The following is a 24,619-nucleotide window of genomic DNA, read 5'->3' on the forward strand; positions in this document are numbered from 1 at the left end:
CCTTGAAGAAACCTAGGCCAGCTGGGAATTCACACAAAACAATAGAAAGGTTTTTGAGGGCCTAATTGTTACTGTAACTCCTAGCAGGCATGGGTTCCTTCACTACCTTCCTTTTCTCTTATACACGGACCAAAGCAGCAGCAGCGATCATGAAATTTAACCCTGCCCCTCAGCACCCTTCCTCTGCCAGTACCAGAGGCTTAAGGCTGGAGCTCACTGGGTTGGTTCTGGCTTGGCTCAACAAATGACCTTGTGGCAAACCTCCCGAAGACAAACCGTATGGAGCCATGGGTGCATTTTCACGGGATAAAAGCCGGCGTGTGCTGCGGTAAACGGGTGGGAGAAGAGAACTCACCCTCCCTCGCTCTCCGCCTCCTCCGAGCTCTGGCCCTCCTCCCTGGCGAGGCCTGCTCTCTTCTTGCGGGCCGCTCTGTGCAGGGGGCTCGCCCGCCGGCCCCCCGCCTTCCCGCGCAGCTCCTCTCTCACCTGCTCCTGCAGCCTGGGGATGGCCTCCTTCAGGCTCCTCACCTCCTCCTTCAGCTCGGAGACGCACAGGATGAGGGCGTTCAGCTTGTCCAGCGTCTCCGCCTGCCTCCCCTGGAAGGCGCGCACAGCCCCGCCGCTCCCGTCCTCCAGGCTCATCTGCGCGTGCCGCCCATTGTTACTGCTCAGGCAGAAGGGGGGGAAGCTCGCGCCTCCCTGGGCCTTCCTGGTCCTGTACCAGACCATGGCCAGGCTCATCCCTGCCGCGCCTGCCAACATGCCGAGCACCAGCGCCTTACTGTCCGGCTGGGACATCCCGCTGCTCTGCAAGCACAACAAAGGCTCCATGTCATTATCATGCTTATCTGTATGCAGCCTCTGCTGCACGGCTTATGGGTTCTGCACTGCTCCAATAAACAGCCACATATGGGGCTGTGTGGGACTTCAATGTAAAAGGAAGCAGAGGAACAAAACACCCACTTTTGTAACCTTGTAACAATGTTGTGCGAAACTCAATGGAAACTAAGCAGGCATGAATTTAGTGCTGAAAACAGCACTTCTTTACTCAGGGAGCTGTGGAGGTATGGAACAAACTGACCAATCCTACTGCTTAAGGAAAATCCCAAGGGTTCTTCATGAAATGGCTGGACAAGGGCCTCGGATCAATCAACTACAAGCAGCCAAATCAGCAAATGGCCTCTTTTAGCACGTAATAAAAATAACAGATGAATTGTATGGCACTGCTGGGAAAGTCACAGCTAGTGACTTGGCCCAGGTTTGAATTAAAAACACTGACATTTAAGAGGTCAGCCTGCACTTGAATTCAGTCATTTTAAAGTGGCTCCTTTTCCTAATCTCTCTTGGTACATGTGCACCAAATCTACTGGTTTAATTTCTTTAGCCTGCTTGCTATCTTTTTATAAATACTACAAAACAGCATGCTGTGGTTGCAATTTCCTAGAGGTTTTCTTAACTCACTTCCCCTGGTCTTTGTGGTATGAAAAGACTAGACAAACACGGCATCCCTTTAATTGGTCACATTCAGTGGTGGATCATGAGATACAGACTGGATGGACATAAAATATGGTAGTGAGAGTATATGCTTTTCTATTTTGGAGGAGTGTTATTTAGTATTAGCCATAAATGACTTACATCTCAAGTGTTGGTTGGCATTCACCAACCCTCCCACTGCGATGGCAGCCAAAGCGCACCGGTTGCACTCACCTCAGATAAGCTATCACTGGGGAGGATGGCAGAGTAATGAAGCCAGTTTGTAAATGGGGATTATTAGGATCATTATTAGGATTAGGACATGAGTGACACTGAGTGTAGACAAGTGCAGGTAGTCACATGCAGGAAATAAAATCTATTAACAGAAAAGGAGAAATACCAACCTTGAAGAGGACACTTATTTGGAAGTCTTAAATGTTTATGTGGTGATCATTTTCTTCATCTAGACCCTGTGAAGAAGCAGTAATGAAACTTGAACATAGGGCTGCTTGTTGTGGTACATGGACAGAAAAGAGAAACATTAAAAGCAAAGGAACTAGTAAGGGTTCAGGAATAAAACTCCCGCTCCAAATACAAAAGGATTTTTTAGAAACGTCAAAGCACTTCATTTGGGTTTTGGGGTTTGTTATGTAATGACACAAAGTAATGCTCCTACCTGTAGCTTTAGGCAACTCTTCCTTTTGAATCACAGGTCAGACCACGTGGATATTTAACACGATTAGCATACCAATACAGAGCAGACGAGGGGATTAACCCCGCTGTCACACATCCCTTCTTACAGTAGTCAATTGCCATTAGTTTAATAGTCAAACCTAACGACAAGCACACTGAAAGCCCTAAAAACGAGCGAATCCTTTGATATGATGCCGATCCTAAGGGCAGAGGATACGTTCTTTATTTTCGCTTAACTCAAACGAGGGCACTAACAATTAGATATGTTTCAGTTTAATAAAAGGTTAAGAACGCCTAGACGGAGAATAAATAATAAATTGAAAGACCAGGCAAAGCTGCATATCACACGAATAGAGACACGTACAGTGTATCTTTCAGGGTTTGTGCTCGTGAGTGATATTTTATTATCTTAACAGGTAAGTGCTGTCATATCTCATACCGGGGCAGCACTTCAGTTAAAATAGACTCTGTCGAGAGTCTCAGGCTCTAAAACACGACAGAGGAACTACAAAAAAATCTACTTTGCTTAAAAATGAAACTTACAGTTTTTTTTCAAAAGATGTTAAGGTGATGCGGCAATGCTCGTCCTTTCGCAGAGCAGCACTCCCTGTGTGTGACACTTCGCTTTGTTGCACCGTAATATTTCCTGCCATCCTATAGGAGCGGTGAAAAAGGGTTCCGCTGAAACTCTATGTTGAGTAACCGGAGCAAGGTTCCGGACTCCAGCACAGGGCAATCGTAAGAAGTAGTTAAACTGTCACGTCACGGTTTTGCTCCGCCCCTACGGGTAGAATAGTTCAGTGCACCCATTCATAAAACCCAAGAAACCCATCCTGCCCTGCAGCTAATATGGCCATCTAGTTTTAAATATACTCAAAGTAACCTTAGATTTCTTACTTAATATAAAACCTATTTATAGTACTGTTCAACAATGGTTAAAACGCAGAACTGTTTATGGAGTATATTTATAAAACATAACCTGCTAATCTATTTTCAAAAAATCTATTTTCAAGAAAAGGAGACACCAGTTACCAACTGTACGGAAAATGATCGTTTCAATACTAATACTGATAATATCTAACACAGATATTGTGGGCCTGAGCAAAGAACATTATCTTTGAAGGGATTTCAGTGCTTCAGTGATTTAGAACAGAACGACATGCAATATCAACCTGTGCCTGACTACTCTAAATAACAGGCTGATTTACCTCTGTGAAATTCAGGCTATAGATACTCTGGACATTAAAGAATAAAGCTGGCGTTTTCTTAATATTGTCAACAGATGTAGACATTTGTTTGATTGTGTACTTTTTCCTCCTGTGACTGAATGCTCGACAGTATATTTGATGACCGATACAACAAAATGTGAAACATTTGCATGCTTGGCAAGGAGACCACTTTTCCAGAAAATATTTTTTTATATTTTTAATTAGATTTTTAAGCATCTGTTTTAGTCGGTTGTCATTTTGATGGTTTTGTTTTTCTAAATTGATGAGTGTTTCTATATTGTAGCTCCTACTAAATGCATCATTTTAACTTGATTAAAATGCATTCTTCTTCTGACTCCTAGAATGAGCTTTCTTTTTAAGAGTAAAAGTTAGTTACAAGTGAGAGGAAGCTCTGCTGCCCATTCATATGCTAAAGTCTTGCTTGCCTGCCAGTAGCTTCCTGATCCTGCCACCCCACAGAGGAGGCTAAAGCACGATGAGCAGTGATGATCTTGACTGTTTGTACGTCAGGTGGTATGAGGGTGGTCCGGCAGCCAGAACCCCAGCTTTACTGCAATAGGACACACCAGAGTCCACTGCTGTTCCATTTACATACTGTCTTCCTCATCTACAGTATAACCTGTCCTGTCCACAAAGACCACTGAGGACTGTGCTTTTATTGCATTTTTAATGAGAGAAAAACCTTTCAACACACATTTATAAATGTATATACTAAAGTTCTTTTAGTTCACTGTTATTCAGTGGCAAAATTCTGCTGTTGGTTTACTATGTACTTCATGTTTCCCTCTCTCTTTATATCTTTGTTCTGTAAACAATGTTGTATTTTATTTAAAGGTGAGTAGTACTCTGGCATATAATAATTTTCTTGGTATTGTCTGTATACACTCCGGCCAAAAAAAAAATACTGTGCAGATTCCACACTGTTTACATGAATTCACAGTGCCCTGGGGATGTGCCGTTTTCTCTATATTTTCCTTACTGAAGCCAGGAATCTAACCTAACAGACCTGAGGCATGACCAAGACTACAAAAGCAACCAATAGAAAATCCAGACACGTTCTGTCTTGAACTGCTGAGCCCAGTCCCAGACAATTACAATGACATACCAGGCCCAGGTTAGGGTTCCAAGCTTCATAACCAGTCAGGTTTTTGCAATAGATTTCTCAATTTGAAGTATAAATAAGAACTCACAGGATGCCAGCTCTTCTTTGTTATTTGTTTATATAATTTTAACTGTTCTGTAAGCTTGAACCAAGTTTGTGTTCTACTGAGCATTCTTAGCTTCATCGAGATATTTAAATTAAGGTCATCTTTTATCCTGGGGCTGTCTAATCTAATCTGTTTAACGTAACTATTTGAAATAAACTATTTAACTACATCTGTCAATACAAGACTACAAGACATATTTTGTTCAGCTTAAATATGAGAATAAGATAATTGCAATATTAAAAAGTATACAACACAATGTCTGCTAAATGTGCACACCCCTGGAGGACTTAAGGAAGTGCCATTTGATTCGCGAGTCTGCTGAGGTTGGATGAGATTCTCAGTCTTCCACATCCACATTCACAGGATCCGCAGGATGAATTAAATTCCCATCAGCAAATTGTAAACTGTTAGTGGTGGATGAACACCTGCTTGATTATTAGGCAGTGGCAGTTTCATTATTTACTGTGGTCTGTGCATCAGAAGCCTGATATTTGAACATTTCTGTTCATCTATGTGCTGGGATATGGGACATACGTTATGCTGGGCTATCCTCCTTCTTTGAAAAGAGTGGATCGCTTTGATTAAACACACCATTGTGTTCCGGCAGTGCGTTTTTATATAGTTACACAGACATTTTGGGGCATAATAATAATTATAATTGCTTACACTTATATAGCGCTTTTCTGGACACTACCACTTTACAGGTAATGGGGATCCCCTCCACCACCACCGATGTGCAGCCCCACCTGGATGATGTGACGGCAGCCACAGTGCGCCAGAACACTCACCACACATCAGCTATCAGTGGGGAGGAGAGCAGAGTGATGAAGCCAATTCATAGATGGGGATTATTAGGAGGCCATGATTGGTAAGGGCCAATGGGAAATTTGGCCAAGACAGCTGGGTTACACCCCTACTCTTTTCGAGAAACACCCTGGGATTTTTAACGACCACAGAGAGTCAGGACCTCGGTTTTACATCTCATCCAAAGGACAGCGCCTGTTTACAGTATAGTGTCCCCATCACTATATTGGGGCATTAGGACCCACACGGACCACAGGGTGAGCGCCCCCTGCTGGCCCCACTAACACCTCTTCCAGCAGCAGCCTTAGTTTTTCCCAGGAGGTCTCCCATCCAGGTACTGACCAGGATCACACCTGCTTAGCTTCAGTGGGTTGCAGGGTGATATGGCTGCTGGCTCATAAGGATTGGCTCAAGGAGCTAACAGGAGAAGTAATATGAAAGTAAATCAAATATTTAAATTTTTTTATTAACTTTATTAAAGATGTCTTTATGACCTACAAATAAATAAAAAGCGAATCATCTTGAAATAATCTCTTTAAATTCTCATTTTTAGTCCTATGCAATTTTTCCCTCTTGCCACCAGGGGCACTGTAGTGCAGTTTTTCTTCCTCTCAAGCCTGTTTTAATGTCACAAAAGTATACAGCAATTGCAAACGCCAACGATTTTGCACACACAATAGCCTGCATCTCTGCCATTTTATACACCTGAGCCAGCTTCCAGAAGAGCCTGAGACCTACTTCAGTTTAGACCCACCCACACGTGTAAACAAGGCGAGTTCTGGGCCTGTCTCTTTCCTCATTTCCAACAAAAGATCTTAAAGGATGAATACAAACTAACTCCTGGAAGGTTCTAAAGATGAAAAATGCTCTTTAGATTAAGAATTCCAATAATGACAAACTGAAGAGCAAATCAGAACATTTCAAGATTGAGAAAGGGTTACTACATAGAAATATAGTATCTCGAGTAGGTGTATCACACCTGAAGAAGGCTCCGAAAAGTTGTGTTTTCTTCAGCATGGAATAAACCTATTAATTGTGAGAATGTTACTTTTGTTCCACTACTGTATATTGACATTATATTTCAAACAATTTGTCTAGAAACACACCAGTCTAATGAACCTATGTAGCATGGTGTGTAAATCTTAAATGGATTTTTAAATTAAAAATTGCTTACAGTAAAGATGTATTGTGTGAATAGTGTAATATACTATTATGTACTGTACTACTTACTATTCTAATAGCAGTATGCATTACAGACTGTTAAGATGCATTGGGGAATCTATTAGATAGGTTATATTTGACCTCCTTTCCCAATAATTCAACATGTACAGTAGTATCAGAAAAGCTTCCCCTTGTTTTTACTGTTTGAACTTAGGTGTCGTTTTTTTATCCGATATGTTAAATAACACAAAAAACAGTTTTCCCCTAATCATAGCTCACAGGGATAAAAAAAAATTGAAATACATCAAAAACAGATACATTCTGTAACATACCTGGATTTCTACACCATCTCCAGCTGCTGAGCTGTGTTTGGAAGTTTCTGCCAAAAGCAACCTGTTTTTATCTCGGACTCACACAGATCATAAATAAATAATCTGATCAACCTTCATCCACATGGTCGTCTGCTTTCAAGGCTTTTCTGCTGGCAGTGGTGTTCCTGCTGTGACAAAGGGCAGAGAGCCCTCTGAACACACATACAATACAGATGGAAAAGATCCTCACTTCTTATTAATAGTTCGTCTCTGGGTGTTGGGACCTCTTGGTGGGCTTTTACAAAAATAGTCTTACATTTTGATTTCAAAACAAATACTTTAATAAGAGGATATTTTGGTAAAACCACATAAAGCATTTTAATTACTAAAAGGTAGTCTTAGAAGAAATATGGTTTAATTCTTTATGTTTTTCACCTGTAAAATGTTTTTTTCTCTCCCGTGGTCATGCTTTTTCTTTGATCATTTTAGTTGTTTTTTTAGTTGCAAAGATCACCCTCCCCGTGCGCAGACTGGCCAGCATGTTGGAGGTGTAGCTGCAAGTACTTTGCCCCCTGGGCAGAGTATGTCTGCATTCCCACATTAACCAGGCCAAAAGAGGGTACATTTTAACCCGCAGTGACACAGAAACAGATCCTGAAAACGAAAAATATGTTTGAGTGGAACACCTCAGGGGTGGCACACTGGCATGGTGGTTACCATTGCCACCTCACAGCACAGGGGCCCTGGGCTAATTCCAGACGTGGGGTGCTATCTGAGTAGAGCTTGAATGTTTTCTCTGTGTTTGCAGGGGATTCCTCTGTGTGGTCCGGTATCCTCTAACAGTCCAAAGACATATTTGTAGGTTAATTGCCCCTGGTATGAGTTTGTGTGTCTGTGTTTGTGTCTTTGTGTGCCCCGTGATGGACTGGCATCCTGTCCAGGGCGTATCCTGCCTTGTGCCTGTTGCTCGTCGAAGCTCTGGCTTCCTGGTGACCCTGAAGTGGATGAAGCAGTTACAAGGTGCATGGATGGAACACCTTTGTTCAAGTGAAAATTAAAATACATTTTCAACTGCACACACGCACTAAGAGCATCCAAATCTGTGGGTCACTTTAACAAAGCATTGTCTTACATATAAGTAAGAGATGTCATTCCTAGATCTTTAACTAGGATATTTATATCATGAGAAAGCCAAAATAAAAAGGAAGTTCTTGTTAAATTAGAACAATCAATAAGATAAGAACTGTTGATACAATTAAAGCATATGACATGTCATCATCTTCACTTTCAACAAATGCTTCTCCAATTCTGAATCACTGTGTCCTCGAGCATATCCTGGGACGCACTGTGCCAAAGGTGGGATGATCCACCCTAGATGGGATGCCTGTCCATCACAGGGCACAGACAGACAGAACATAGACACGCACACACTCACACTGGGGCCAATTTTACAGAAGCCAATTAGCTTACCAGTATGTCTTTGGACTGTGGGAGGAAACTGGAGCACATAGAGGAAATCCACACAAACACAAGAAGAACATACAAACTCCACACAGACAGAACCCCAGGAATTGAAACCAGGGTGCCACTGTGAAGCTACAATGCTATCCCCTGTGTCACCCTGCTGCCCCCATATGACATACTGTACATTTCAACAAAGCTTTGGATAAGGTCCCTGTTAAATTGTTAACAGCACGTTGTTTGGAGAAGAAAACAGCTTTTAAAAATAACCATCCTGGGAATATTTTTTAAAATAAGTGTATTTTCAATGTCATTCAAAATGAGGCCACATTCAGCTGTAGCGTTATTAAGTGCAATTACAGGAGAATAAAACGATACATTACAGCTCTCAAAATAATCAGCAGTTCCCTTAAAATGGATGGGATGTACAAAAGTGCCTCTTCCAGTTTTTACTCTGCACCTGATTCACACCAGGCTGTCACGCGAACACTTATACCTTCAGAACATTCTACCTACCACATTTATTTTGTCAACACATCTCACACAAATAGCAAACTTGTGCCACTGATGTCTGTGAAATTCAATGTAGCATATGAACAGTGCTGGGAGCAAGGAAGTATTCCCACAGGTGCGTGATGGCTTGGTACAGTACGTGCAGTTTCTTCGCTCAACAACCTGGTGCACTTGACTTTTAGAATATGGGTTATTGTTTCTAGCCCCCAGCCACCATTCACTTAACGCTAGGAAAAAATGGATATGTACCTCAAAGAAATAATTTCCGTAACACCTCTGCAACTGCCTTGACTTCCTCTGGCAGCAGGAGATGAAGTGATAAAAGAAGGGGCAGCCAGCCATGTCCTTACTCTCACTGGGTCAATGCCTAGTGATAAGACACTTCATGATGCAAATACTGTATATCCCACTGCAGCTGTGCTGACTGCTAGAGTTGCAAAACAGTTTTCTCTGGGCCTTAGAAATGGGATTAGCCTGAAACTGTTTCAGCAAATTTAGAAATTGTTTTAGCAAAACAATTTAAACTCTTTTTATATTTAAATAAGACTGGACATCGTCATCACCCAGACTATACCAGTGAATCTTCTTCCTTCTTCCTGTCTCTGCCCAAAATAAGAGTGAAAAGCCTGGGAAGACTGTCAAATGCCATATTAATAAATATATATTATATAATAAAAAAGGTATTAATAACATACATACAGTGTAAGAATATTAGAACATCAGTAAGAATTCAGCCCATATACTGTAGCTTATATTTGCCTAAAGCTTTATTTTTAAAAAATAATCTCAACCCATCTATCACAGTTGTAAAATGTTAATTAACAGTTATTTGTTTACATGAACCGTACCCTCTTGAATGCTACTGTACGTAAATGTTACATCACTACAAAGGACTGAAGCCATGCAGTGAAAGAAACCACAGCAACCAAAGGAGTGCATGAAAACTCTCTCATGTGCTGTATCTGCTCCTGTAACACATTAAGGTGAACAGGCTTTGCTTTGTAAATGTCCTTTAAACAGCTGAGCTGGACTTGTGGGTGCTGTGATCAACAGGAGGTTTTCAGTTTTTTTATTTTTTAATATTAAAAAGAACAAATGACACAACCTTATACAGGATTTTGAAAAAGTAGAGGTACAAAGGTTCCTAAAAATAATGAGAATTCGCATTGAATGTACAAAAACAGAACTCTTAGACCAGGGAATGTCCACTTTGTGGTCAATCTGAGCTGGAATCTTTTTGTAATATGAGGACCCAAATTGTACACAGTTTTGTAAATGATCTTGCAGTTCCACAGTAAAATTCTGAAATTACATCATATGATTTAAATTCTAAACTTGTAACTATATTTGTTAACATTCTGGTTGCCTTTCTTATTGTTTCCTCACATGTTTTATAACTGCTATCTGAAATGTTTTGTAAATGTTTATTGAAGTGAGTATTGTACAATAAATGGGTCCACATTTGTAAATCATAATATACAGTAGTTTAACTGCATTAATTTTCTGCTGTGAAGCCTGCGTTTTGTGCACAGGAATCATTAGACACCTAGTGGGGATATTAGGAATAGTCAGTGAGTTGGTCTCACATGTTCATATATTAAAAATGTCCAGGAATTTCTAAATTTACTGCTGCCTCTAGGAAATCTTCTTCTTAGATGTTGTATTATATATATGTTAAAAGCATGTGTGTAAAATTCTTTTTTTTAGCTTGAAATTCTTCTCTAGGGGGAAGAGTGCAACATCACAGCAGGTGACTATCTTAGTGTAGTGAGCTTGATTTAGATTTGTCACAAGCTATAACTGGCTGCTGAAAATGTAAATTCTAAAATCTAAAAATAAATATTGTATATTGCTCTTCATCTAAAATTGTAGGCTTTAAGTAAAACAGGTGTGAAACAAAGGCATTTGTTGTGTCCTTTATTAATAGTTCTGTGCAAACATGGCACATTGCAGCACAGACAAATAAATGTCATAATGTAACAGGCCAAGTACGCAGATTAATCGTGATTATAATCCAGTGTGTATAGCTCATAATTAATCCCTAGGGTTTGTGCTGTACTGAGACTAGAGCTGTAGAAATGCACTCTGAGGGTAGATGTCCCTGTATGCAGTGCAGAAGTAGGGCTTTGTATGAAGCAGCTGCATTAGTGGGTACTGTATATCAGCTAACATTAAGTGAACACTGTATAGCAATCTGCACAGTTGTTGTGGCTTCATGCGAAAGTACAGCCTTTTAACTGTTATAAAAAAGCAGCTGAATTCCCAATGAAAAGTTCTGAGCTAAACAGGTTTATATAATAAATGTTCATTATGTTTAGAGCAGGTGGGCTACGTGCAATAGCCCAACTTTTAGATATCTTGTCAGTAGGAGGAGAGGGTATCCCCATGGCCCCCTGGGCTCACATTATTCAAATTAAATAGGCCTGCATCTAGTAATCATCTAAATAATACAGGTAACAAAAACCACTTCACCGAGAATAGTTAAAGCATTAGGGTTTAGGGTTTCGGTAACCCTGCCTACCTGGTGCCTTGTTTCTAGGTAAATGATTTTAAAAAAAATCTGTACTGTATGTATTTCCATGTTTCTTGAATTTGTGTACATGATTTTAAAAGAAACCTGTACTGTATGTATTTCCACGTTTGTTGAATTTTACACTTCCTGACAACCTGATCACGGTCCTGTAACTGTAGGTGCTGTTTTGGGATATGGAGTACCTGTAGGTTCTTCAGATGACACTCTTCCTCACCATCATCAGATTAGTAATGCACTCTTACAATGACATCCTTCTAAACACATTTTTGCATGTAAGAGCAAGTCCCTTAATGCAGAGGTTACCAACCCCGGTCTTAGGGGATCCATCTATATGCTAGTTTTCATTCCAGTTAAGCTCTAAATCTCCAGTGTTAATTGATATCTTTAATTGATCTATTTGGTTCTTTGACTTGTTTCTGCATTCATTGCTGACTTCCAAAAGTACTCTTCTTAAAATGTATGATTTCCAACGACTTCAGCATACAGAACCCAAAGCAGCCTCTCCTCAGCTTGCTTACTGTTATTTCTCAATAAAAGCTTTGGCGATCAGTTTTTGATGGACAGACACAGGAGGGAGAGTACAAATTGGTATATCATTTCAGGAAAAACTCCCGAGTCAGGCTTTGCAGAGTAGAAGGTAGATATAAATTCCAAATCCTATTTGACCTTTTATGTGCTGAAAGCAAATTTACAAATATGCCCCAAGCAGGAAAACTGAAACCATTTAGCCTGTGATTAAGAGATTTGCTGTAAAACAACAATCAGTAGCATTGGTCCCACTAGGACCAGGTCTGCCTTATGGAGAAGTTACAGGAGGGTTACCTCTCTCATTGACAGCACTGCAAGCTCATACAGGTTTCTAGCATGTCCCAGGAAATGCTATTGTTCAGCAAGGAAACCCAGTCTTCAGAATCAGAACATCAGAACAAGAGAGCTCAACCTGCACTATGAGTGAGCACCTTTTTTGGTTGAACCCTGCCATGTCTAGGCATACAGTATCTAGCAGGAAAGGCCTTCCTTGACATGTTGTTTGGTGTGACCCAGCTTGGCTGAGGGGGTGACACTCTGGCCATTAAAGTGGGTTATCCAGAACCCCCAAATAAAGCAAGATTATGAGCTATGTGAGGGTGCTGGTGGAGGGATACATAGAGAGGATTAATGACATATTTAGGCCAGAGAGGTACTTTAATCATGGCCCCACTATGCAAAGGACAGAAAAGTTTTTGTTATGGTTTTTCAAAATCTTGTTAAATGCTTCACAGATACCACGTGCCTTCTGCTCAGCGAATTGTGTCAATGCTTTGAGGAATTCAAGGAATTTGTGACAGTGCTTACTTGAAAGGTTTCCTTTCAAAAATGTGTTTGAAAATGTATTTAGAAACAATGTTTTTGTTATACAGAGATTCCTTTTTGGGGGAAGAATCTATTTTTATTTTATTCAAATAATTTTTACTGCTTTGTTATCCCTTTAAATGCAACATTCACTGTTTCATTTTTTCCAGCAACTGTTAATCTTGATTTGCTCTGAAGTCACTTGATCTTAGTTTCCTAATGAATGAACAAAAATATACCAATAATAAGTATAATGTGGAGCAAAATTATGGACCCTTTAGAGTTTTAAGTTAGTTTAAGGCCATAACCTTCAGTGTACTTTAAAATGTAATGGACCGCAAACAATAAATGCACTGTATGTATAATTCGTAGATTATTTTTATGGGTAGTCATAGAAACGTTAATAAAAAGGAAACACAGACATGCAATTATACATAATAAAACAAAAATAATGTAGGGTTTGACAGATGTTCCTCCAATTTGTTGTGTATAATTATAACTGTTGAAAAAATGTCAATTTTAAAATAGTTAAGCTTGTTAAAATTTAATTTATAATTGCTTCATTGATACATATTTGGACTTCTAGTTACTTTTTGGAATAGGTTTGAATCTTGGCTTCCAGTTAAATATTTTTTTCTTGCAATCGAATTATTATTATATTTTAAAATATGATCAATCTGTCAGCAATAGGCATGTATTCAAGAAATAGTGAGTTATTATTCCAAACAATTACAATTATAATTTATTGGGATTTTGAAATTAGTTTCCACCTGCAGGACTGAAAAACACTTCTTTTGACATATAATGTGTACAGAATATTCTGTTCTAATGAAGAGGTAAATGAGGACCATCCCTGTAGATTTGTAGGCACTTTGCTTAGATGCCCTCAGATCTTATCTTCAGAGGAGATTTCCTGCATGGAGGGAAGATTTAAGAAAAGAAATAATCCAATTCCTGATTTAAATCATTTCTGTCACAATACACCCAACCTCAAAATTATATATAAGGAAATATTTATTTTCAAAATGGTGTAAATACCTGAAATCTCATTCTTTATCTTAAGATACTGTATACCCTGATAAAATAAATGCTGGCTCCTTTGTATGTGACACATTGATGCAATGGAACAAGTAATAGGTTTATGCCAAGCTGAAAAGAAAAGAAAGAAAACACAACATTTTGGCTATGGAGACTTCTTCGGGTGTAAGAGCTCTTTTGGCTGTGGAGCCTTCTTCTCCACAGCTGAAACATTGTGTTTTCTTTCTTCTCTTTTCAGCATGGAATAAACCTATTACTTGTTCCTTTGCAGCATAAGCATGCTGACGCAGCTACCCACCTGAACTACATTGATGCAATGTTTATTAAATCCTCCTTTTCCAATTTAAAAGTTTCTTATACCAGCATGAGCTTTGCTTACTAATGCAACACATTTTGATCACCCTATTCTTTCTTTTAAGATTATATTTAAATTTTAAAGTACACAATATAGAAACAAGGTAACTACATTTATTTTGTATCTTTCGAGGAGCAAGAGAAAACCCTGTACTTACTGTATACACAGGATTACATAACAATATTCTTTGTTCTCCTTAATTTGCAAAGACTTTTTAAAATCCTTTTCCTTTGAACTACCAAGACACCCTGCAGTGCTGGCAGCTTATCATGGCTCAATAGGTATCGAAGAAGAACTGGCTAAACTTCTAAGCAGCCTGTACAGCTGCTTCTGACAAAATACCCATTTGCTGATACAGAAACAGAGTACAAAGTCAGTTGTCTGTTATGCATCTCGGAAAAAACAAGAATAGGACATCCAATGATAGACACAGCTCGCAGTTATGTTGCATAAAAGGGCTGTGTTAGAATTTTATAAAACATAAATAAATATATAAACAAATGTTTTATACCAAATGTACCATATGTGTTGTAACAAAGAACAGAGGAAATATTATATACACTATGACAGTTATTGCCCTGCATGGTTAGACTACAACAACTAGGAGGATGACTGGCTGCCAACAATACATTTCCTTCCCAAAAACAGCTTACAAACTAAATTAGAAATCAAAACTGTGGTGAAGACCTTGAGTAGAGGGACAATAACACTGCTGAAAGGAAAGATTTAAAAGCGACCTTCACTTCCTTAAGTGTGGTTTTCATTATTTTCATCACAGGCTTATTATCATTTGCAACTATTGAATAATGTACCTGTACATACATGTAGATAGATTTACAGAAAAAGAAAATAGAATATATTTTGCTTGTCTCAGTTTATTATGTAACTAAATTAAGTTGATTTCCTGTTTTTAGAAAGCTCAATTTTCACTATAACCCATCATCCAAATATTCTTGGCATCTTAACCAGCCTCTCTATGATCATTATCGAACAAAGAGAGCTGCCTATGATCCACCTCAATATTTAACAATACTAAAAAATATTTAACAAAAGATTAATTTTGCCCAGAATTTTGGATCACCATACTAAAACATTTAGGATCATTCAGCTTTTTAAATGGTGCTTAAAACTTCGATCATTTTTAGATAATTTTCAAATTTTCTAGGGTGACAAAAATACAGTAATATAATACTGATCAAAGAATACAAAACAATCCGTACAATCCATTAGTCTAATATTTTTATGTCAAAGCAATGCAATATTTCAATGTCCTTAAAGAAAATGGTAAAAATCTTTTTACATTAAACCATCCGTGGAAGTTTGTGGTAGAAGTTTGGCATTAAATGTAGTCATCTTGGAAATAATAAATGGGCTCCCCAGGTAATGGGAACAGGTCTACTGTTGGTCTTATTCAGTTAAGATGTTTCATGTAGACAGCAGAGTGTCTCAAGGAGACTCTGATAAATGTCAGTGGACATGAACTGTTGACAGCTCTTTATAGAAGCCAAACATTGAGGATAATTTTCTAAAAAAAGGACTCAGTAAAAGCTGATTGAATCTTCTTTGCTTGTTTTTCTGGACAGGGATCCCACATGGTTATATTTGAAAACAGACAGTAAGGCAATTAATAATGAAAACAGATTCAGTTCCTATGCTTCAGTTTTCTCATGCTGAATGAAGGCTTTTGGGCCGTACTCCAGGGAACATTCCAGGTGATTTCTTGTAACGTCAGCCTTTGCTGATATGGTATGTAAGTGGAGGGCTGTCTATCAGCCCAGGGTCACATTTCCAAACCAAAGTAATGTCTGGCATGCCAAAACCACAGGGAACAGTCTTGATTAAAGAAGAAGCAAAGTTTTCAAAACACACAGGAACAATGAACTTCGAAAAAGGCTGATAAACTCAGAGAAACAGCAGTAGTATACTGTAAATTACTCTAAATGTCTACAGTGCAGATACAGTAATCTTTTCATAATGTTCTTTTAGCTATGAGGTTAAAGTCCCATGTCCTGCTGTAAACTCACTAAATATCATAACTTATACCTTCAATTCCTTTTGTCATGTAGTTTCTATGGAGGGATCTATTCTCCTCAGAGGTAAAACCCTCCCCTAGGATTAAGGCAAAAGGACCACAAAATAGAGAAAATGACATTTCACCATTTCACAGAGTGAAAAACAGTGAGTCACACTTACAGCATTGCATGGTATAATTTTGGTATTACAGAGACCTCTACAAGCCAAGCTCCACTGTGCAGTACTTCTCCATCTCTGCAATTTTTGAAAGCAAAGGAGAAAGAATTAGATTTAAGTGTAGATAAAAACCTGTTTAAATAAACGTTTTTTTTTAGCAGCCAAATCAGCACGAAACATTGCTAGTCTTCCGGTCTGGCCAGAGAAGGTATTTCTAAGATTTTGGTGTTCCATGATATTCCTTTTTACTTTCTTCATTCTTTTCATCCGTGTTTAATGGCTCTCTGCCCTTTCAACTTACACATTTTAAAACAAAGTATTTTTGTTTTGTTTAAAGTGCAAGAAAAAATACATTCACACAATCTCACAATCTTATGTATCAATATCGTGTTTATGTACCACAGACACTGTAGCAGACTGCTCTGTTGAATAGCACATTAAATATTCTCCTCCCCATTTTGCTATTACCACTTTTCTGAAAACCTTTGAATCTACTTTGAAAACCTACTGTAAATTAGTGGTTCCCAGCCCTGGTCCTGGAGGAACACTGTGTCTTCTGGGTTTTCTTCAGCTGAAATCTTAATCACAGAGATTATTTTAGTTTTCTATTTTGGGACATAGTTATACATTTGGTTTCGGCTCTTAAAAGGTCAAATGGATTTGTAATTGGTATTAACCCTGTACCAATTATTCAGTTTCAGAGCAGCTCTCACTCATGTGTGTTGCCCGTAATGTAACCAGCTGGGCATCTGAAGAAGGGAAAAACACTTACTGTGTGAGTGTCTGATACAGTGTCATTTCCACCTCTGTGTGCTCACCATCGATTGATAGTTAGGAAGAGTTGTTTAGTCAGAAAAAAACAGCAAGCAAGCTGAGGAGAGGATGCATATAATTCTTATAAGTTGTTATGAGTCTATAACTTATATATAAGTTGTTGGAAGCAGTACTCTTGAAGAAGGGTATTTTTCAAACTCATGATTAACGGAAGAAACAAGTTTATAGAAGTCTAAACAAGCAAGCAGATCAGTTAAGTCATCAATTAGTACTGGAGATGTAGAGCTCAGTTTGAATGAAAACCAGCAGACACAGTGTTCCTCCAGGACTGTGGTTTCTGTAAATAATACCTTTAGCATGTCTGTGGGTAAAAATCACTCACACCACCTAACCCCAGAGAAGTTTATCCCGGTTCATTGGTTAAAAGCGAAGCCTTCCTTTACTGTTGAAGCAGATTTCTGGATCATACTTTTTTTTTAAAGCAGGTGTGCCAGAACAAGAATTGCCTCAGGCAATGAGGCAGTTCATCTAAGTTCATGTAAAATGATACAGCTTACATTGTATAACGTGCAAACTGGATGGTATTCAGAGGAAAAGATTATATAATCCTTTTATCTGTTTACATACAAGTTAAACTCAGAGCCAAAGAAAAACTCTGGTATTATAAACTTGGCTCATATTCCAAACAAAGATCATTTACTGCTTCAGACAAAGAAAGTATAACTACTCTGACCAGGGATCTGCAACTTGTCTGTGCACGGACCATGCTTGTCAACCAATGCTGATGATTGAGAATACGAACGCGGAAGTTCAATTATTTTTTTGATCAATTACCAGTTGCCAGTAGAAAACAAAAGCACTCCCCTTGAAAAGGTGACATCCCCACCTATACTTTGGCTTGGTCTGTGGCAGAGCTATTGTTATGCCTGTTATTACTGAAAAGGGTGTTGACCCTTGACCTTGACCACTCAATTAACCATAACGAAAGGAGGAGCTGGTTCTGATACAGAGGTTGACTGATGACAACAGAAGATTCATACACAATGGAAACCTTGTTCACGACACACAGTGTGACAGACTGCTAACTGGGTGTTTGAGCTGTATAAAAAACTGGCCTCGATCTGTTAGCAAGTGACGTCATACAATATCCAGACCAGCCGAATGTACTGATTTGTGACAGGAAGGCTGTTTTCTTTTCTATGTAACACAACAATGATATTTCAAGTGTATTTGCCCGGTTTTCCTCTCTTCTGTCTCACACAGCAAGCTCTACCACATACTGATTCTTCACTGATGCTAAAAAGAACTTCAGAGTAAAAGAAACATAATTATTCCTTGATTTAATTTTTATAAGGAAACCTCATGTTTCACTGTAAAATAGTACAATTCTCAGATTCTGATGCAGTTATCTGTTATGGTTCTTATTGCAGAGTTTTGAACATGACGAATGAGAAGAGGTCACTCAATCTTCATTCATGTCTTTAAGGATCCTCTGGTAGCAAGGGGAGCTTTATCCAAATTCCCACAACTCTCTCAATAAAAAAGTGTCACTTGTTCTCCTTAGTAATTCTAAGCATAATATCCATTTGTGTTTCCTTGTATTAGGGATGGCACAGTGATGCAGTGGTCAGCATTGCTGCCTTGTGGTTCTGCAGCCCTGCGTTCAATTCTGTACCTAGGGTGCGCTCTGTGTGGAGTTTGCATGCTCTCCTTGAATTTGCGTGAGTTTCCTCTGGGTGCTCTGGTTTCCTTCACCAGTCATATTAATAGACTAATAGATTAATTGGCTTCTGGGAAAACTGGCCCTGGTGTGAGTGTTAACTGTATGATTTTGTCTGTGCGTGCCTTGCTGTGACCCTGAATTGATTGCAGCAGGTAGATAATGGGCGTACAGGTGTATTGCTGCTGATCTTGATGGTCATATTCAAAATTGAACTAAAATGTGCTAGGTAACAACTTTTTATAGCAAAGTATAGCGCACATCTATATTTTAAAAATTAATTGTCCTTTATGACGATTTACTAACAAAATAGCAACTTGACTTTTTAAAGTAACCTCTGAAGCTGAGCATGTTAAATGCAGGGATTCTGCACACTCTGAGTTTTGTGTGTTGTCTGAATAATACCACAATACAGGTTAATTTAGAAGGAAAAACAGATAGAAATAACATGAATTAGAATATTACTAAACTACATTCAATAAAGAAATTCTTGAAATGTAGTGTTCAACTGACTGATATAAAATAGAACACTCTTTACTGAATGTATTATACACCTAAAAATCACCGGACAGGCATGCACTGTTATTGAACTGTACCATGATAAAGACGCAAATACAGTATATACATTCACACACAGACTTCTCTCACAAATTAACCCTCTGACAATTATACTTGGGTGTACTGGAGTCCGTTCATAGAAAGACTCGACAGACGACAGCGCACACAATGGAAAAGCGCACGTGAACTGGAACAGACAACAGATGTCACTGTTGCACATCCTTTAACTTCTGAGAAGCGAGGCCGTTCAGGAGTGGATACATACATGATTACTGACTGAGTCCGTGTGAGATTGTGACTCAATTTTGGTACAGAGCCCAGAAGTAATAGGAAACCTGCGTTTTCTTCTGGACAGCGAACATTCATTTAATTTATATGTAGCCATTTATCAGTTATGATTAGAATTTGTTCCAAAAAGTTACTTAATTTACACATTGCCCAAAATACCATCTTCTAAATTCTTAACATTTTTGCTAGCTGTAAAGTATATCTGCTGTTTATACAGTATGTTTTCATGTTTTGAGTAACAAATGAAGTCACTATATAAATACAAGAACACCCCAAAGTGGAAGAATGGGGAACAAACGGCGAATAATTATGAAAAAAAGAGGTACACAGAAAACTTAAGATAGCGGTCCAATAATCATATTTCGCAACAGCCAGTTATCAAAAGCTGCGTTTGAGCTTCAACTACTCTATGTGCGCTTAATCACCTTACTGTATATACATCCCTGTAATAATGTATTTCGACAATAGATGGAGCTCCATGGTTCCTGCTATAAAACCTTCAGTATTTTCTAAAATTATAAACTTCCATGTCCAAGTACTTCTTTTGTAATTGAACAGTTTTCCCTTTTTAAAAAAAGGTTGAGTTGTGGTAAATGCACATCTTATGGCTCTGCATTCATACTGGTAGTGTTGGGCAGTATGATATATATCATTTTAGCGGAAATCATTACTCTTGTGAAACGATTGCGACACAAGTCAAAACATTTTTTTTTACATCAGATCATTTCTATTTTTAATTGTATATTTTAAAATATTAAAATCTATTTTTTACTAAAGAACCTTATAATTTGGATGTTCCAATTGCAACTTGTGTCATGACCTAAGATCTGTTCGGTGCAATTGCTATTTTAAAAAAATACTCTGCTTTTAATTGTATTTGGTCTACGATTTTGGTCTACGATATGATTTTGATTTATAATTACATTAAAGTCTGTTTCTATATACTTCCCTTTTTTTGTATCAATATCGAACTGTGCAAAAAGCCTCTATAAAACAAGAAATAAAATGACAAAATAAAACCTAAAACGCTGGAACAAACAAAAGCCAACATATTCCTCACCTTTCTAATTCTGTACTCATGTAGTGCCACCTTGGTCTGGTTTTGTGTGTAAATGTCCTTCTGCATACAGCTGTCTTTATAATGTTACTTCAGGTTACTATCAGACCCTGTCTGATGAAAGAGATGCATAGCTGGTTACTACATTGTTATATTTGGCCACAATTCCTAATTAATATTTTCATATATATTTCCTGGCCCTAAGAGAAACCCTTAACGATCTGCCTATCCACTATACCTTTACTGAGTTACAATGCTATACACAATTCTATAATATATTGCACAGTAAATTGTCTGTAACATCTAAAATACCATGGTATACCTTTTTAAGAGTATCTTCCACCCCTACATACTAGTATTATTTTCTGTAGCTGTAAGTTCTGTAGACTATAGAAAAGTTCTATACTACCTCTCATTGATCTGTCAGATATAAATCCTACCTTCCAAAGGAAATTGTTAAAAAGGAAATTAGCCATATTGGGAATTTCTGATGGCTGAGAAAGTAAATGGCATTTTTACATTTCTCATGTTTCAAATCACCTCCTCCCACAGATGTGTTGTGTACTCAGAATAGGCTTTGAGCAGTGATTTATCTAGCTGCATAATAATGTGTGATCAAAGAAAACCGCATGTGCAAAATACAAGTACAATTCCACATCTGGGCAAGAACTGGGCTTATGTTTCTAAGTAGTATCAAATTTTAGGACCAAGCACTTTCTGTTCCTAGGTATTAATTCACCATCCAGCCCCACAACCAAAAATAAGCCCCATATTCAAAAAAAGACTGTTCTCACATCTCATCAGACAGTTTTTTCTCTATTACAGCACTATACCACTGTTGTGAGTACTCATGAGTTTCTGTTTCACAGGAGAGATTACCTCACACTGGTTCAACTGCATCACCTTCTTTAATTCTCCTCATATACAGTAACAAGAATAAACTCAGTTAGTTATATGGTAGCAAACTCAGAGTAGCTAGTGCCTGGATTAAATCATTTTTGACCCATTCAGCAATCACAAATTGCAAAAAAAGTACAGTACATAGTAGATATTGGCGAGATAGTAACCAGACCTCTGCAGGAAACAAAAAATCCATTGTGAATACCAGGTTTGTAATTGGCTATGAGTGACTGAGGCACAGTTTTTACTTAGTCTAGGTAATATGCTGTAAATGCAACGTGAGAGCAAGACATTTAGAGAAACAAATACTGATATGTGTTTTCTGAGATACCTGTTTCGTATGTATGAACCTGTACACATTTTAAATTCCCCAGCCAGCTCTCTGTTGTGACTCATTTTTTTACCATAACCTATAATGGATTAAATAAACTTTAATATAACTTTGTTGCCCAAAAATATTTCTGAACTCAAATTTCTAAATTGGTAATAAGTCATGGTCTTTTTTTTGTACTAACAGACACAATAATAAATGCGTTACAATGCAATCTCTCAAAATACAAGCACTGGTGTAAGTGGGAAGATTTTATATTTTTCTGTTGAGCATGGAAATTCATTTTTTTTCCTAGAGTGCTTCATCTCTCTGTGCAGCCAGTCCGTTTGAAAGTGAGTTTGAAAAGAAGTGGAATGCCAGACAAATTGCAAAAAACTGACGTATTCCGTTGTCGTCATTAGCTGATAAGGCTGCTGTAATTATTCTTATTCAAAAAGGGAATTGCAATGACTATCTTGGTTTGTTTTTTCGTTCACCAGGATTTTTCTGTTTATCTATTGATCTGGAATTGTGTGCCATTTAAGGGATGAATTGGCAGTTTCCTTTAAACCATCCTTCGCTGTGGTTTCATAGATAAACACCACATTAGCCTGCACAGCTCGAAATAGCAGAGGGTGGGGAATGGGAAACTTACTGTATATGTGGGATGTTAACTGTGCGCTTTAGTATTTAGAAACCATATCCTCACCAGTGGAATGGTCGCTGAGTTGCCTTCTGCATACCAGTGGTCAACGGCAACCTACCCACCCACTGCTATTTTAGTTTTCTTAAAACTCCAGCTGCACACACTGTATCATTGTGTAAAACTGCCTTTCTGTGTTTGGAGATATGGAATAAGCAGAAGGTTCTGCCCATGGCTGAATCATCGAAAGAGGAATGCTGGAGACAAGATATTTATCTTGTCTGATTATATTTGTTGCACGCTATGTTTCTTCTTCTTAATGGCTTTGAAAGTGGAAAATGTCTGACCAAGACATATCCTCCCAGAGAGTCTGGGAGACTGGGCTTTTGGAAAATGGAAAAAAAAATATTTCCAAAATAAAAAGACTACACAGGAACCAGAAAACAGTTAATTGATTTGACAATAAAACACTCAATGACACAATGCACTGAATACTAATCTGTGAAAGGCCTTTGCTTACCTTGTGCTCTGACATGTAAAAAAGTTTTTAATTATCTTACACAACACTGTAATTTTATCTCATATTTAGCTTTAATTGATAACTCATATATAATGATTAATTACTCAAAACATAAATATGGTAGGAGCTTATTAAGACTCTATCCATAAATAGAGAAATTGCAGCACATGCAGAGAGAGCATAAAAGAGTTTGTTGCAATTAATGATCGTTTCTATTTGTATAACATGGTCCTGCTATCTAGATGTGTAACCAAACAAATTTAGAATAATTATACATAATTTCTTGTATTAGGAATTTGTCTTTTCACATACCCCAGCTTGCTCTCCATGAGACACACAGACAGGGAGAGAAGCCTGGGGTCAGGGTGTAGGGTCAGCCATTTATAGAGCACCCCTGGAACTGTTGGGGTTAAGGGCCTTACTCAGGGGCTTAACGGAGTAGGATTCCTCTACCTGCCATGGGATACAAACTGGCAGCCACCGCAACGCCCCACTGAAATAACCCCCTTTGTAAAATAATGTTACTTTCTGATCGCCTTTTTTATGTCTGTACTAATGCTTATGGAAGCTACGTTTTGTGACACCTATGAGGCTCTGATCATCCTGTCTTACTGTGCTTGCTGCCAAGATTTATTGTGCTGATGTGATACGAGTGCTTGTCCCAAAGGATAGGCCACCCCATGCCCCCTCTCCCACAAGGACAAATTTAAACCACATGAGAGAAGCATAAATGCTCTTTGATCTGATACCATGTGTACATCTGCAATGCTGCTGGAGACTTCAGCTTTCTAGTTATGGTCCTGCTCAAAGGATTACGCATCATAGTGGTAAACTGCTCAAAATTAAAACTAAAGAAGAATGAAGAATCTTTTACATGGGGGTGGAAGAGATTATACCTCTAGAATAATATACCCCTGTGTATTAAAAACAGCTCTTTTGCAACCTCAGAGTTGAAGTCTTTCTACTTTTGTACTGTATCTGGGTAGGATCAGGCTAAATCTATTGCTAATACAGGGATTACACTGCATCTAAGGCAATTAATCAGATATATTTAATTTTGCCAAGGCCTGTTCAAGTCTTGTTCATACTAATAGGCTGCTACAGTCCAATAGTGGTGAGAAAGGAAATATCTGAATCAGTCTTAATGTGGTGTGTGACCAGAAGAGCCATTGAACAGAAGGGTCTGGTTACTCTCATTCTGAATTGTTTTAATTTTCATGAAAAGACTTCTGACAGGCTGCTGCACTCGATTGGTATTAAAACATTTGTGGCATGTGCTCTGTTCCAAGTGCTGTTTAGTTTTGCCTTGACCTGGGATTTCTGAAGAAGACTGTAATTTTTTTTGAGTGTGTGGAAGGCCAAGGAGGTACTGCAGACTTACAAGCACATAGCGGGTGTTCCTAAAATATGCTATTTTCCCCACACACCTACTGTAGCAAGTTGCAACAGATGGGTTGTTGACTCCAAATCTCTTGTGAGGATGTTTTTCTGAAGTTCTGAATGTCACTGATTAATCCTATGCTGAAGCATCATTGCCTTTTGAATTCT

The 24,619-nt window shown here is 38.4% G+C and overlaps 1 protein-coding gene across 2 annotated transcripts in view; it reads right to left on the reverse strand.

Annotated features, from left to right (window-relative positions):
- Nucleotides 1–6,919, reverse strand: part of rmdn2 (regulator of microtubule dynamics 2) — a 47,884-nt gene extending 40,965 nt beyond the window's left edge. The window contains exons 1-3 of one of the 2 annotated variants that reach the window (XM_088934201.1): nucleotides 6,901–6,919; nucleotides 1,878–1,943; nucleotides 356–807 (exon numbers count right to left, since the gene is read on the reverse strand). In XM_088934201.1, the coding sequence (XP_088790327.1) occupies nucleotides 356–798 (443 nt within the window). In that variant the 5' untranslated portion in view covers nucleotides 799–807; nucleotides 1,878–1,943; nucleotides 6,901–6,919. Of the gene's footprint in view, nucleotides 1–355; nucleotides 808–1,877; nucleotides 1,944–2,709; nucleotides 2,787–6,900 lie in introns of those variants that run through there. The other variant, XM_088934200.1, reaches the window with a different exon arrangement.
- Between the last annotated feature and the right edge of the window lie 17,700 nt (nucleotides 6,920–24,619).

The sequence above is a fragment of the Atractosteus spatula genome, chromosome 15 (genome assembly GCF_055471065.1).
Source record: "Atractosteus spatula isolate fAtrSpa1 chromosome 15, fAtrSpa1.hap1, whole genome shotgun sequence".
NCBI lineage: Eukaryota > Metazoa > Chordata > Actinopteri > Semionotiformes > Lepisosteidae > Atractosteus > Atractosteus spatula.